Source organism: Vulpes lagopus, chromosome 3 (genome assembly GCF_018345385.1).
Source record: "Vulpes lagopus strain Blue_001 chromosome 3, ASM1834538v1, whole genome shotgun sequence".
NCBI classification, from domain to species: domain Eukaryota; kingdom Metazoa; phylum Chordata; class Mammalia; order Carnivora; family Canidae; genus Vulpes; species Vulpes lagopus.
Window position 1 is genome coordinate 116,918,024 of NC_054826.1, and position 16,189 is coordinate 116,934,212.

The 16,189-nt window shown below is 50.2% G+C and overlaps 1 protein-coding gene across 1 annotated transcript in view; it reads right to left on the reverse strand.

Annotated features, from left to right (window-relative positions):
* Positions 1-16,189, reverse strand: part of ABCC1 (ATP binding cassette subfamily C member 1) — a 136,929-nt gene that overhangs the window by 36,415 nt on the left and 84,325 nt on the right. Inside the window, exons 13-18 of the mRNA XM_041747393.1 lie at positions 13,789-13,935; positions 12,041-12,128; positions 9,180-9,255; positions 7,549-7,675; positions 3,829-4,005; positions 1,821-1,988 (exon numbers count right to left, since the gene is read on the reverse strand). Of these exons, the coding sequence (XP_041603327.1) occupies positions 1,821-1,988; positions 3,829-4,005; positions 7,549-7,675; positions 9,180-9,255; positions 12,041-12,128; positions 13,789-13,935 (783 nt within the window). The remainder of the gene's footprint in view (positions 1-1,820; positions 1,989-3,828; positions 4,006-7,548; positions 7,676-9,179; positions 9,256-12,040; positions 12,129-13,788; positions 13,936-16,189) is intronic.

Consider the following 16,189-nt stretch of genomic DNA (forward strand, 5'->3'; position numbering starts at 1 on the left):
AAAAAAAAAAAAAAGATTTATGCATAGACACTTGGCATTGAAATTCAATGCAATTCTCATTTCCGTAGGCCTCAAAGTACTATTTTTCTTTGGATTTTTTCCCAGTCACTTAAAAATGCAGATCTTTCTTAGCTCAAGGGTGATACAAAAACAAGCATCAAGCCAGACTGCTGGCCCCTTGCTCCCGAGACAAGAACCAGGGTGCATGCTGGGGATTTACCCCAAAGATACAGATGCAGTGAAACGCCAGGACACCTGCACCCTGATGTTTAGAGCAGCAATGTCCACAATAGCCAAACTGTGGAAGGAGCCTCGGTGTCCATGGAAAGATGAATGGATAAAGAAGCTGTGGTCTATGTATACAATGGAATATTACTCAGCCATCAGAAACGACAAATACCCACCATTTGCTTCGATGTGGATGGAACTGGAGGGTATTATGCTGAGTGAAGTGAGTCAGTCGGAGAAGGACAAACATTATACATTCTCATTCATTTGGGGAATATAGATAATAGTGAAAGGGAATAAAGGGGAAAGGAGAGGAAATAAGTGGGAAATACCAGAGAGAGAGACAGAACATGAGAGACTCCTAACTCTGGGAAACGAACTATGGGTGGTGGAAGGGGAGGTGGGCAGGGGGGTGGGGGTGACTGGGTGACAGGCACTGAGGGGGCCACTTGATGGGATGAGCACTGGGTGTTATGCTATATGTTGGCAAACTGAACTCCAATTAAAAAAAAAAAAGAACTAGGGTGCAGAAGGGAGGGCCACAAGCAGGGTGAGTGGGTGGCAGAGATGTGGGGCTCGAGCCCAGAACCCTGGGATCATGACCTGAGCCAAAGGCAGACGCTCAACCGCTGAGCCGCCCAGGTGCCACTAGTAACCAAAATTTCTTTAAAAAAAAAAATTTTTGTTGTGTATGGGAATGCTTACAATAAGTTAAATAGCATGATGCCTACTACATACATACATATATATATATGTATACACGTATATAATATGAATAACCCTATTAAACAACTTTGTTAAGACTTGAAAAAAATTGAAAAATCTCTGAGGTGAGACTATGCATAATTGCTTGTGATTTTCTTTTTCGTGTTTTTCTGATCTCCTATATTTTCCCCATGGGTATGTGTGTTACTTCTTTTCTCTAGCAGGAAAAAAAAAAAGAAGAAGAAGAAGAAAAAGAACCAGTGCTCCCTCCCAGCCACCATGTATCCCAGAAAAATAATAATCATCATATAGAGGAGAGGACCCATTTCCTGTCATTACGGTCTGTGGCAGCTTCCCCGCTCCCAAGGCTAGGCCCACGGCCACCTTGGCAGGGACGGGGGCGCTGCCTATTCAGAGGGGCTGGGATTTCCCTCTGCGAAGCCACCTCTATAATTAAGTCAGAGAGAGGGGCCTCCGTTGGCCAAGTAGAGAGAGCACTGCAAATCAGTGTCAAGGGCTTCCCCCTGTAAAGACAAGAGCAAGAAGGCTGTCCTGGGAAGGTATCCAAGGGAAGCATTAGAAATATGCTCTAGGGACGCCTGGGTGGCTCAGCGGTTGAGCGTCTGCCTTTGGCTCAGGGCGTGATCTGGGATCGAGTCCCGCATCGGGATGCCCGCAGGGAATCTGCTTCTCCCTCTGCCTCTGCCTCTCTCTGTGTGTCTCTCATGAATAAATAAAATCTTAAAAAAAAAAAAAAGTGTTCTAAAGTCCAATTAAAGAAAAAATCCTGGTAAGTGGGAAGTGAAGGATTCCCAAAGGGGACACATTCTGACTTAACCAAAGAGCAGGACAGCCAGACACCCGGGCCCTGCCTGTTAGGCAGGTACCTTATTCTTCAGCATCCCCTTGGGGCCAATCACATTTTCAAATATGTGTTTTCCCACGTGAGCATCCACTGCTGACAGGGGATCATCGAAGAGGTAGATGTCAGAGTCACAGTACACGGCCCGCGCCAGGCTCACTCGCTGCTTCTGGCCCCCAGACAGGTTCACGCCCTGGGAAGAGACACAGCAGAAGGGTGGGTTTCCTGGGGCCTTGACACATGCAGACGGGTAGGAGCAGGCCCAGGCCCAGGCTGGATGCCGCAGGCCCAGGCTGGCCACCCTGCGTGGCTATCTCGCCTCCTCTCGTGTGAGCAGGAAGCCAAGGCATGAGGTCGTATCTGCGTGAATTGGGTTCAAGGCCCACCGTGGGGTCTTGGACACTCGACTTATTTTATAAGCAAAAGAGAAAACTGGAGCCCCCCGTGAGCTGCTGAGCAGACACCTGGCACAGAGCAGATATTGGGCAAAGGCTAGCTGGTGGCAGCAAATGATGGGGGGCTTCAAGGAAGGCAGCAGCACGCGCAGTGATGATCCTACTGTGGCTGCTGCTGTTACAGGTGGTAACAGCGAACACGTTTGTGAGGCTGCTCTGCTCTCTCTGTCGCTGTGAAAGCACACAGAGCAGAGGCAGGCTGTACCCTGGGGGTGCCGAAACCCAGCCCCACTCACCGGCAGGAAGGGCACGCATTTCTAACTCCCACAGGGGTGCTCCACGGAGCACACAGCAGCACTGCCAGCCCTCCCTCCAGGAACAGATGACCGCCTGTCATCTCCATATGTGGCCAGGGATGGACCGCCCACAAAGTGGACGGCCCACTGGTTAAGTGCCCAGTCTCTCCTGAGGGAGGCCTGCCCTCCCCAGGCACCGAGCTGGGGTCCTGGCAGCCACATTCTTTTGAATGGGCCCCCTGGCCACAACTCCCTGGTCTGCCCCCTGGCCGAGGGGCAGACACCAGACCCAAGCATATTCTCTCATTTTAGAGTCTGGTCCTGGGACCTACACAGGGACAGTTAGGAGTCTCCGCAAGCGGTAGAAACAGACACTTTGTGTTAAAACAACAGCTAGCCCAGGCTCCTCTGCTAACTGAAAACCCAAAGAGCCCTGCTAATAGTTGTTTTTCTTTCCAAGGGGCTGTAGACGTCCCTCAGATAAAAGAAATCGCTCACCAATGAAAGAAGCTGGTGAAGCCACTGGCTTATAACTAAAGAGAGGCAGGAAAAGCTCCTTGGTGCTGCTGTGGAACATTTGTACTCCCCACGCATACACCAGATAACCACCAGGGGTGTTGCAACGGGCAGGCCGAGCAAAGGAAAAAGCACATGCAAAGGCCCTGAGGTGGGAAAAAGCTAGGGCAAGTCACTCAGCCCCTCTATGCCTCTTCCTCCTTAACCATGAAATAGAAATGACAGTAAAGTCCATCTCATGGCCTTGCTGTAGGACAGAATGCATGTAAAATGCTTATGACACTGCCTGGCACACAGTAAATGCTCAGTAACTGTTAGCTACTCTAGTGTTATTTTTACTACTATCCTTACTTTGAAAGGGACTGTGGACCTCTGACTCCAGGGGTACCCTGCCCCCTGTACAGCACCCTCTGTCATATGATTACTGCCACGTGACCGTAAAGGTAGGGTGCACTTGCTGCTCCCTTATCTTTCCGTTCAATCAAATGAAAATGACAATATGCTTTAAGGGTCATCACGTGGTTTCGTTTTTCGGGTTTTTTTGGGGGGGTTCTCTTGGGCTTCCGCTGCCACCATGAGAGCTCCCCGCCCCCTTCAGGGAAGAGCTACTGCCCCTTCAGCCTAAGCCCCAACAAGATGGGGTCTGGGGCAGACCCCAGCCAACCCCACAGGCTGGACCTGAGCACAGTGGGCTTGCCATGTGGAGTGGAGCTGGCTAGCTGAGCCCAGTGTGGGTCAGCCCCCCTACAATCAACTCACACACACACTAATGGGAGAAGATTTTCTGGCTCACCAGTAATAGGAGCCATGCTGAAGCCATACTGACCTTCTCACCAATCTCTGTCCGGTCCCCGCTGGGCAGGATTTCCAGATCTGGGAGGAGGGCACAGGCTTCAATCACAGCCTTATAATACCGTTCCTGTAGCTGGTGTCCGAAAAGGATGTTTTCTCGGAGAGAATCATTCTGAATCCAGGCCTGCTGGGGGACGTAGGCCACTGAGCCCTAGAAGGCAGCAAGACAGACAGACAGACAAGCCTTGGTGATCAAGATAGCAGCCAGCCCACCCACCCACCTGGAGAGCCCTACTTCCCAAGATACTTTCATCACATCCACTGTTCGAGCAAGGGGAAACTGAGTCACGGCAGACTCAGATGCCAGAGCTAGGATCAGACCTCATGCTGGGTCAGTCACAGACTCTAATATCAGGAATTCAGGAGTGGAAATTGGTACAGATGATAGTTCTGTGTTTAATAAGTATTCACTGAATGCTTCCAGCAGCCACTAAAACTCCTCCATCTCAAGAAAAAGATGACCCTGGGGTGCCTGGGTGGCTCATAGGCTCAGGTCAGGATCTCAGGGTCCTGGGATCGAGCCCCATGTTGGGCTCCCTGCTCAGCAGGAAGTCTGCTTCTCCCTCTCCCTCTAGCCCTCCTCCCTTACTCATGTACTCTTTCTCTCTCCCCCCCCCCAAAAAATCTTAAAAAAAAGTAAGAAATCCCTCACAAAATAAAAAAATAATTTGATTATAGTTATGGTAAATGCTAAGAGAGAAAAATATATGCATCCTTCAAGACGTCTTTTAAAAAGGGAGACCTAGGGCAGCCCAGGTTGCTCAGGGCTTTAGCGCCACATTCAGCCCAGGGCCAGATCCTGGAGACCCGGGATCGAGTCCCATGTCGGGCTCCCTGCAGGGAGCCTGCTTCTCCCTCTGTCTGTGTCTCTGCCTTTCTCAATCTCTCTCTCTCTCTCTAGGTGTCTCTCATGAATGAATGAATGAATATATATATATATATATATATATATATATATATTCATTATATATGTGTATACATATATATATAAAGGGAGACCTAGCTTGGGTCATCACAGAAGGATTTCTCAGGTAAATTTCCTTGATGAAATTTAAGCAAAGACTTCAGTTTCAAAAATTGTCCATTTCCAAAGTTCAGTGTTCATTTCCACGTGATAAAGTGCCAAGAATGTCATTAGAATAAGGCTAGGGGGGATCCCTGGGTGGCGCAGCGGTTTGGCGCCTGCCTTTGGCCCAGGGCGCGATCCTGGAGACCCGGGATCAAATCCCACATCGGGCTCCCGGTGCATGGAGCCTGCTTCTCCCTCTGCCTGTGTCTCTGCCTCTCTCTCTCTCTCTCTGTGACTATCATAAATAAATAAAGATCAAAAAAAATGTTTAAAAAAAAAAAAGAATAAGGCTAGGGGTGAGGGTATCTGTTTCACGTATTTTAGTAAGAAAGTTTTAAGTAATGATCAACAGGTGAGGATAAGCGGGTGTGACAAACAGGGGATGGAAGAGCATAGCTGGTCAGAGGGAACAGCACAGGCAAAGGTCCAGAGATGAGAAGAACCTAGAACATCCAAGGAACAGGAAGGCAAGTACGACTGGAACATGGTGTGAGGGGGAAGACAGGTAGGAATGTGCAGGGGAGTGGGGGGCCAGCTCACACCAGGCCAGGGGTCCTTATGGGGAGTGTGGGCTTTTCTGGAAGGGCCAGTAAAGATGCTTTTTTTTTTTTTAAAGATTTTATTTATTTACTCATGAGAGACACAGAGAGAAGGCAGAGGCAGAGGGCACAGCAGGCTCCTCACAAGGAGCCCGATGTGGGACTCGATCCCAGGACTCCAGGATCACACCCTGAGCTGAAGGCAGATGCTCAACCACTGAACCAATCAGGTATCCCAGTAAAGATTCTTACATAAGGGAATTCTAGGGGGATGAGGCTGGCAGTGGGATCCAGCTGTCCCAAATTTAACCTTCATTCTCAGATAAATATTTACTAAGCTAAACTGCTGACTCTAATGCCCTCACTTCAAAAGAGACCAATACATCACAAAGTCCCACCAGAGGGCCCACAGGTAATTCAGACAAAAAAAAAATATTTGGAGAAAATTAATATTTCTAGCATGTGCCTTTGCATGGTAAAATAACCAGTTAGAAATCTGTCAACCCATCGAACCAAATACTCGGGTGCAACCTCAACTTCTAGATCTATTATTTTTGTATTTAAAGGCTTTTTTTGTACTTTTACTTTAAAATGGCAGTTCTCTACCAGGGGCAATTCTGCTCCCCAGGGGACATCTGACAACATCCAGACAACTCTCGGTTGTCCCAACTGGAGGCCGCTACCAGTATCTAGTGGATGGAGGTCAGGAACGCTGAACACTCTACAGAAGCACAGCACAGCCCCCACAGAAGAAAATCATCCAGCCCAAAAGGTCAATAGAACTGCAGTGGTGGGAACCCCATCAATGAAACAGAACACAATGCGGATGGTTTAGAGTCTTCTCCATCAACCTAGGTCACAGTGGTCATTAATCTTATTTTAGTAAACATGCACTTGAGAGCAGTGATGGGACATTTAAAATAACAGCTAAATGTCATTAGTTTAGATCCAACGATTATAATGTGTACTTCTCTACTAATGCATACCAGGCTAAAGGGCCTCATATAAACGAAGGATTTCGCTCTGAAATAAAAACAACTACATAAACCAGCATTCCCAAAAGGAGACTTTCAGAGACATTATGCCAACAGTTGTTGAACAAATAATAAAGAGTATGGGCAAATATGTCTGGGACACACTGGGTGACCCAAAGTTAAATGGGTCTTCTTCACCTCGCGGGACTTCTCAGAGCCTTTACTTTATTAATGTTTACTTTAAGTCACCGAGAGGGAGGGATGCGGAGTTTGCAGCATCTCCCAAGTTCGTGGGAGCCCAGAACTTTCTACCCTCCAAACGACTGCAAGAGGAGTTTGCTGTAGACCACGCTCCAGGAAATGCCGGTGTCCATAAAACTTTGAGGGAAGACTCTTACACCAGGCAAGGTCCTTCATGGGGCATAAGCTAAATGCACAAAGGGGTTCTTGACTTCCAATGAGACTAATCTGGTCAGTGAAGCAGCCTTTTAAACTCTCTCCTGAGAAGTATTCCAACTTAGTTCAAAGTACTCTGTATGTTTAAAAACCAATAAAAACTGTGAGTCCTTCTTTTAGTCCCATATTAAGAATCCCAGGAATGCTTCGGATTTAAAAAGTTTTCAAGAGGATTCTCTAAAAAAAAAAAAACAAAAAAAAAAGATACAAATAAACACTTTTACGTTTACGTTTTGCTACATTTATAAAAAGTGATACAGAGAGATGCATGTACAGAAAGAACAAGCCAGAAAGACTCGTGCCACTAAGACCATGAGATGCACAGGGGGCCAGAGACCAGGACAGGGTGAGCGAGTGAGGGAGAGGACCAGGGAGCACCCATGTGTTTACTCGGTATTTATGGAGCACCTACTACTTGCTGGGCGCTATTCTCGGGGCTGGAATATGACAGGAAATTAGTGAGGCCAACTCTTGCCTTCTAGCAGGGCACGGGGAAGAGCAGAGAACGAGAGAGGAGGAGGGAGTCCTGGCTGCTCTTGCTTCTATCGAGGGGCTGTCGGGAAACAAAACCCAGGATCGCACTTGACCTTCCCCTCAGGCCGGCAGCCCCCCCACACCCAGCCAGCTACCCCTCACCTGCCCAGTCCCCGTCCTACCTTGATAGCCACATGCCCCTCCACCTTGTCCATCTCCGCCAGGAGTGCCGAGAGCAGAGATGACTTTCCGCAGCCCACCTGGCCCACCACGGCCACCAAGGAACCTTCCGGAATGGAGAAGGTGATGCTGAAATGACACAGGTGCTCCGCGTCAGCCATGCCCTCCCCCGAACAGGTGGCGGCCCACCGTGGCCGGATGCACCCCGAGCAGACAGAGGCGGGAGGCAGGTTTCCTTGCTCCGGCTCTGCTTTCCCACGGATGCTATTATGGCTTCAACATTTCAGTGGAAATACTGTTAGACGTTTGCTGTCACTGGCTTGGTCAATGCTGTGAATCTGTGGCACGGCCACACGCATCATACTTTTGCTCTGGTGCGGAGAGGGGGACGGATGGCAGGGCCACCACAGAACACGAAGCACAGTGAGGCAGCTCCTGGGACTGTCCAGGCGGGAATGGAGTATTTTTACAGGCTGAGGAGAGAAAAGGTACGGATTGGGAAAGGTTTAGGGAGTTCAAGGGTGGGAGTGGGGTGGGTGACTGGAGCAAGAAGACGACAGAGATGAAGAGATGAGAGAAAAGCTAAAATTGAAGCAGGCAGGACTTAAGTTAGACATGAGAACTTCCCAAGCATGCAGGGGTTTCCAAGGGAGGTGTCAACAAAGATTCTTTTCTCTAGAGCGTTCGCCACCTCAGCTCCCACGCAGGCCTGTTTCCTGAGTTAATACACAGCAACAATGTGGCCATCTGGTGAGGGGGTAACCATTAAGGGGTTTGGGGGATAAACTTAGCCCTGTGTTTTGGGGACTCCTATGGGGAAGCCTGACAGAGCCAGGGGGCAAGGCCTCCCCAGGTCAGAAAGCAGTAGAGAGGCACCTGACAAGTGGCCCGGGGAACTGGGGCAATTCCCTGGACGCTGTGTGCTGTGGGAAAATGAGGGCTGGGTGGGAAGAGAGGGGGACTCAGGCAGCCGAGGACCCTGGACGGGATGGAGAAGAGGCATGTGTCCTGGGAGCCAATCCCTGCTGACAAGCATTCCCTTCAGCAGATCCCAGCCTGCCTGCCACCCTCTGCAGCATCATGGCCTCAGACCCAGCCCCGCCAATCCGGGTGCACTGTCTCTCCCAGCATGTGACTGGCCCAGGGAGGGGCACATGACCCAATGTGGACCAGTGAGACATGGCGGGGAGGGGTGTCTCCAGCCCTGGTAACGGGTACACTCCCAGCGGATGGGGGCCATTTGCCATCATGAAGGGAGAGGCAGCTTGAGAAGGAAGCAGCACGGAGGGAAACTGAAGAGAGACAAGATGGAGAGAACCCTGATGACACCAAGCCCCTGGATCACACTGTACCTGAGAGTGGCTCTCACTCATGCAAGCCAAAAATCTCCGTTTGTTGCCTACGCCTATCTGTGCAAGGCTTCTGTCATTTACAATCCAAAGGAACCCTCTGTGCCAGCACACTCGCACCTGCTCCTTCCTGCAGCCCAAGGGGAGACGACTGGACCTACTTCCCAGATGGGTAAACTGAGGCTCAGAAAGGCAAAGTAGCCTCTTCAGTGTCACAGAGTGTGGCTAGAATTCAAACCCATGTTTGGCCGGAGCCTTGTGGCTCTCTCGACATCCCGGCTTACCCACTTAGCGTTGGAGGGTCGCTCCGGGCCCACGTGAACGTGGCATTCTTCACAGTGATGCTGTTCGTGCCCCCACCTGAAAAGCACCAGCAACAACATGTCAGGCAGAGATGGAAGTCCTGAGACTGAGTGTGAGCAGGAGGCTCTCGCTTTTTTTATTTTTTCCCTAATCTTTGTTTAGCTCAATGCCAGATGTGAGACACTTGCACTAGGCATTATCTGGTTACATCAGCCTCGGTTTCTAAAGAACCCCAACCAGACCCACAAAACAGAAGGAAACCACAACAGGGCTCTGCCCCGAATGACAGGAGGTTGCACCATCCAGATGCCCATCTGGCAGTGGTCGGGGGAGGGGGGGGACCCCCGGGGTTTCCGCAGGGCTCTGTGGCTCCCTCACCCCATCTTGGGAGGATCAGGCAGCTGTGGGCAGCCCAGCAGGAGGCAAGGCCAGTGGGGAAGCAGCAGCTCTCTCCATCAGCCTGACACCGCCCCCCCCCCCCCCCGCCCCTCACCACACCCTAGGCCCTTCCTTTATGTTCAAGCGGGGTCTGGGCCAAAGTACCCAGATTGCAGGGCTGCCTCCTAACACCTCTCCCCAGATCCCCCTTCCCAGGCTCACATCACAGGAGGTCAGTCTTTCTGAAACACCATTCACAGACTGAAAAGGCAGGAGGTGGGGTATCAAGGGGAGGATCAGGGCGGATGGGGTGGGCAGGGCCCTAGGACAAAGCCAGCATTCTATCCACAACAGCCCTGGATTCTCAGATCCCGGCCCCTCTGTCCGCATCTACTTCCCCCCTTCCTGTCCTTTGACCTCATGTCCCCCTTACTTGAAACAATAATTTCTAACTCTTCATTATGAGTCTCCTTAAAACCACTTAGAGATAAGATGGATGGGCTTTTAAGCTATCAGAGAAAGACATCCCCCCCCAACCCCACACACACATCAAAGAAACAAAAACCCCCCAGCAAGAGGAAGTTACTGGTTAACCTAACCTCACCCTCCCTCCACCCATGCCCTGCACCCTGCCCCCTTGCAACACAGAACGAGGAAGAAATTGGAAGGTGCTATTTAAGTAATTTAAGAAAAGCCTCTTGAACCAGACAAGCTAGAAAACACCATACATGGCTGGGAGCTACCAAGGTGGCCTCATCAGGCACCCATGGAGTGTAGATAAACACCTCAAAAAGTCAACCTGTCTAAGAAGGGGGTGCTGAGGCCTGGACCGCACCAGGAAGCCTGGGGGTGGTTTCCAATAGGACCCCCGCAGGGAGCTGGGAGCTACTTTAGGAACCTGAAATCTCCCTGGGCTGCCCCAAACTTTGGCCCCATGTTACACAGAGAAATGTGACCCAGGAGGAGATGGCACTGTACCATCTACAGGGTAGCAGGGGAGACCAGGTCCTTGGGACGGCAGAAACTCATGACCAAGGCCAGGGATAGCAGGAAGAGGATTCCAGCATTCTATAAATAGGGGTCCTCAATGGGGGCAACTTTGTGGCCCCCTCCCAAGGGACATCATGTCTGGAGACAGTTCTGGTTTGTCAAAACTGGGGTGGGTGCCACCTGCATCTAGTGGGTAGAGGCCATGCATGCTGCTCAGCATCCTGTAGTTCAGGGGACGGCCCCCAGAGCAAAGAACGCTCAGGCCTCGAACGTCGGCAGCACTGGGGCTAAGGAACCAGCCCTAAAGGGTTGAGTTGCAAATGTCCCAGATCCCTTCTCTCTCCCCCTAGGGGAGTAACGGCCACCACGTGTGCAGACCAGGCGCTGCGCTAAGTGTCCTGCACACCACCGAGGATATCTGAAAGCCTACTAGGGGCAGGCACTGCTCAGACCTTTCAACAAACGAATACACGTGTTTGTTCCCCTGACCTGTATTTACTGGGCTCTGGAGCCCAACTCTATGGGTCCAGTCCCTGTGCCGCCGCTGCCTAGCTAGACGGGCTCGGGCAAGTTACTTAACTTCTCTGGGCCTCATTGTGCTTCTCGGTGAAGTACAACAGCTAATAATGACATGGACCGCATACCGCTGTGGTGCTGGGCACACAGTAGGTGCTCAGCGAATCTCCCTATGGCAACACTGTAGAGTGGCTCAGAGCAGATTCCACTGACTGGCTGTGGGTCTGAATCCTGCCTCTACTTCTTATTAGCTGTGCAGTCTCGGGCCAGTGACTTAAGCCAGTTTCCTCATCTGTAAAATGGGGGTTTCCACGTTTCCAATGTGCACGATGGGAGTGTCACTCAAGTGAAAAGTAGTCACTGTCGGTAATGCATTAATATTTATGATTAAGTGCTTGGACATACAGCTGGGAATAAGATCCCCACTCAGGGCGGCTGCCTAGGAAATGATAAATTACTGAGTCACAAAAGACAGAAGCCTACCAGTACAAATCCACCACGTAACACTGACACATAAAAATAATAATAATAATAAAATAAAATAAAATATAACACTCTGACACACAAAGCCATCTTTGTTCCCATTACTGAGATGGGGAAACAGGCTCGGGGCAGTCAAGTGACCTGCCCAAGTACACAGAGGCGGTCAGTCTCTGATGTCCTTGCTGTGCCTGCCTGCCCATTGGCCCAGAACAGTGGAGATCTGAGCCCTAGAGCCTGCTCCGTGCGGGAGGCCTCACCCTCTGGCGGTCTCGTAACCAGAAAACACCAAGAAAATAGAAGTTGAAGTTTGCCAGCCTGGGATATGCAAGATAAGGCCCAACGCCCACCCGGCTCTGCAGAGCTCCTGCTCCCTGGGGCCTCGCAGGCAGGCTGAGGGTGCAGCCACCCCCAAGGGGAGCCTCCATGCCATAGGGCGAGCACAAGGGTGGCACAGGGGAACTCAACACACACACACCGTCTTTGACGGGCCTTCGCTCAATGCTGTCAGGCTCTAGCTCCTCGTGAGACAGGAAGATCCGGAGGCGTTTGAGGGAGACACTTGCCTGCAGAGAAAGCAATTGCAGGCTGCAGTTAGTTTTCAAAGTATTTTTGCAAAACGAACAGTTCGAGGCTAACTTCTCATGGTTTCCCCTTGGTGTTGAGAGGCCACATCCTCCCTCCTCTCTGGAGGCGTGGTGTTTCCCACAAGAGTGTGCCTCAGAATGAAACACAGAACAGGTTTTGGTTTCTTGTGTATTTTCCTTTCAGAGCCCACAACGGGCATTAAAAAAAAAAGAGGGCAGGGGGGATTAAGAAAGAATGATAAGAGGCAGTGGCCCTGTGTAGGGGGACAAACTTGCCACCAAGTGGCAGGGGGAGAAGCAAGAGCTGGAGAGCTGCTGCAGAGTGATGACGATCAGCAATACTGCGGTCCATGCTTTGAGGTGGCTAATGGACAGTATCTCCACAGCCCCTGTCCGAAAAAGGAAATGCTATCATGTGACATGATAGAGGTGTAAGCTAACACCCCAGCAGTCATCTGGCAGCCACACACCGAGGTGTGAGATCAACACATTGTAATGCCTTAAATGTACACAACAGGGGATCCCTGGGTGGCTCAGAGGTTTAGCACCTGCCTTTGGCCCAGGGCGTGATCCTGGAGACCTGGGATAGAGTCCCTGCATGGAGCCTGCTTCTCCCTCTGCCTGTGTCTCTGCCTCTCTCTATGTCTATCATGAATAAATAAAATCTTTAAAAAAAAATGTACACAACATTATATATCAATCCTATCCCATAAAAGTAAATGGAAGGGAAAAAAAAACCCACAAAACAACGGAAGAAGAAATGCACGCTGAAGCGTCTAGGGGTGAAATGTCAAGAGGTCTCAGGTCGGCTTTAAAATTCCTCAGGGGTGCCTGGCTAGCTCTGTCGGTGGAGCCTGTGACTCTTGATCTCAGGGTGATGAGCTGGAGCCCCACGATGGGTATGGAGATCACTTAAAAATTTCAAAAAATCTTAACACAAAAAAACAGAAAGAAAAGAAAAAGAAAGAAAAAAAAACAGAAAAAAGAGAAGAAAAAATTTCTTTGGCAAAGAAAAGAAGGAAGGAAGCGGGGGAGGGGTAGGGAAGACAGAAAAAGGATTAGATGAGCCAAGTGTGGCAAAATGTCGAATCTGGGTGAATGCTACAGAGTTCGTTATTATACTTACTGTTCTGTTCTCTCCCTACTTCTGTGGACATTTGAATTTTCTCACAACAAAAAGGGGTTTCATTTACTTATTAATTTTTTTAATAAAAGCATACAACCCAAGTTGTACAACCAAATCTTAAGGTGGATCTGTCTGTGTGGCTGAAAATCGGGTTTTCAGTATGAACATGTTCAATGCTGGAGAGAAAAATACAAAAAAATACCACTAGTTGCAAAGTGTAGGAACTTTCGCAGAGAGTGAAAGTGTGACCGAGCAGACGGTTTCCTCTCTTTAGAGAATCACTGCCATGGACTTTAGGGATTTGGGGCCAGTGGGGGTGCTGGGGGCGGCGTTTAGGCTGGGGTTTTCCCCAACAGTGGGCTGAGGCCTATTGCTGGTGTGAGCCTCATCAGGCCAACCTCGCACAGTGGGACAGGTAATGCAGAGGGAGCCGCATGGAGGGGGATTTGTATGTGCTTTTACCACATTTTCCCAGATCACCCCTCCCTGAGGTCCCTCCAGCTTCGCCTGTACCTGGACGATGCTGCTGATGACCATGGGGAGAATATTCAGAGGGAACCGGAGGATGTTGAACAAGGCCAAGGACACGAAAGCTTTCTGGGCGTCAAGGATGTTGTTCTTGTCGACGGTCACGTAGACAGCAAATGTAGACAAGGCCACCTGCAAGCAGAGCGTATGGCAATGACTTGTGTCCCTGTGTCAGAGACACGACCGTGCCAACAGCACTCCCTACCTCGGCCAGGTGGTGTGTTCAAGCCCGCCCCACAATAGGCCACCAGGAGGGCAGTAAAAAAAGGTGAAGCAGTGTCTAGCACACAGCAGGCACTCTCTAAACACTCCCAAGGATGAACCAGATCAGTGAGTGACCAGGAGCTGAAAATCCTGGCCTCTGCACCAACCTTCTCCAAAGCAGGTTGGACAGACATTCTGGGGACCCCATAACAACGCCTGGTGCCTCCTGGCCTTTGCTCCTGCAGTTTCTCTGCCTGAAATGACCTTCCCATCCAGATGGTGGCCTGGTTCCTCCCTCTGACCCGTTGGAAAGGTTGCCGTATCCCTTCACCCAAAACGACCCACTCCTGCTCTGCATCCTTTTATCCTGGCTTATGTGTCTTCATAGCAACTTCCATGACCTTTTACCGCAGAGCCATATGTATTTATCGTCTGCCCCTACACTACAGTGTAAACTTTACAGAGGCCAAGGACTTGGGTTTTGTCCACAGCGGTCTCCACAGGGCACGTCTCCAACAATCTTCAGGGCACCCAGAAACACCCTGGGCAAGTTGCCTCCTCTCCCCGTGCCTCCTGTGTCTCATCCATGAAATGACAGTGGAGGTGGAAAGTTAATGGCACTGTTTAAAATTTCTCCCAGCTCACAGAATATAGGATTTTGTACTCCCAGGGAAGGAACATTGAAGGGGAGCATGGGGGGAAAGCAAGCAAAACTAAGAGGCAAAGGTACTCTCTTCCTCACAGAATCAGACGTGCATTAAAGCCTCGTGATTTACTACCCAGGCTCCCAGCCAACGGGAATTCGGCCTTGGATGTTTGAGACAGCAGGACAAAGGGAGGACACTCAGTCATCCGGGGCTGGGCTGCTCAGCTTGGGAGGGAGGCAGAAGACCAACAGGTAGGTTTCCAGGCCTTTCCCTCCTTTACTGTTGGGGACAGACAGGTGCCAGGTGCTGCCAGGCAGGGCGAAGAGCAAGCGTCCTACGAGATCACCGAGTACACGTTATCAGAAGCAATGTAGACAACCCTGGATCCCGACAGATGGACACAAGTCCCCGCCCCCACAGGAGCCACAGGATCCCAGAGACAGTAGAGACTTTCACTGCGGGAAATAAACTGCCCAGGCCCCTGCCCTTCTGAGCTCAGAGCAGAATGCCTGGAAGTCAGGATGCTGGCCTGCGGGCCCTGCCTCTGGTTTGTGGCGTGGTCCAGTGCATTTGCAGGGTCAGAGTCACCTCATTTCCTTATTACATACTGGCAGGTAACACAGCTGAAAAATTAAAAACCAACAGCTCTGCCCCGTATCAGCTGTAGGACCCTGTGCATGTCACCTCCCCTCTCGGAGCAAGCCTCCGCTTTCCTATCTACAAAATGCGAATCATGATACACCTTCGCAGGGCTGCTGGCAGCATGAAATGAGGCACTTCTGCAAAGTGCTTATTTTATCAGCACACTGCCCCGGGGCACAGCAAAATGCAATATATGGCAGCTGTTTTTATGTCTGGTTACGGGCCCCAGTCCAAACTCGTTGGTCCGTTCTTCCAAAGAACCTATTAACTGGGTCCCAAGAGCTAGGCGCTGCGAAGTAGAGAGCTGGTTCCTGTTCTGGCTCTGACATTAACTAGCAGGATGACGCACCAGCCTCTTTCATCTAAAGCAACTCTAACTCAGAACGCCCCAAATACATCCACCCAAAGGAACAGTGTTCGGCCATAAAAAGGAACATGCACTGACACCTGCTACCACAAGGATGGCCCATTATAACGTGATGCTCAGTGAAAGAGAAGCCAGGATAGACACACACACACAAAAAACCCGTATTATGTGATTTCATTGGTTTACATCCAGAATAGGCAAATCTATGGGCCCAGAAAGAGATGAGTGCATGCCTGGGTCAGAGAAACAGGGAATGACTGTCAATGACTGTAGGGTTTCCTTTTGGGTTGACAGGAATGTTCTGGAATTAGATAGGGCTGATGATGGTTGCACAACCTGGTGAATATATTAAACACCTTAGGGTTGTCCACTTTAGATGGTTAAATTATAACTCAGTAAAAATACTAAGGACCAAAAAAAACATCTGTCTAAAGTCAATCCATTTTACTTAGTACAGAAACCAAAGTCTTGATTCTGGATCCAGGGCAATCCCTTCCCTGTAACTTGCCTGACCTCCTCCCCTACC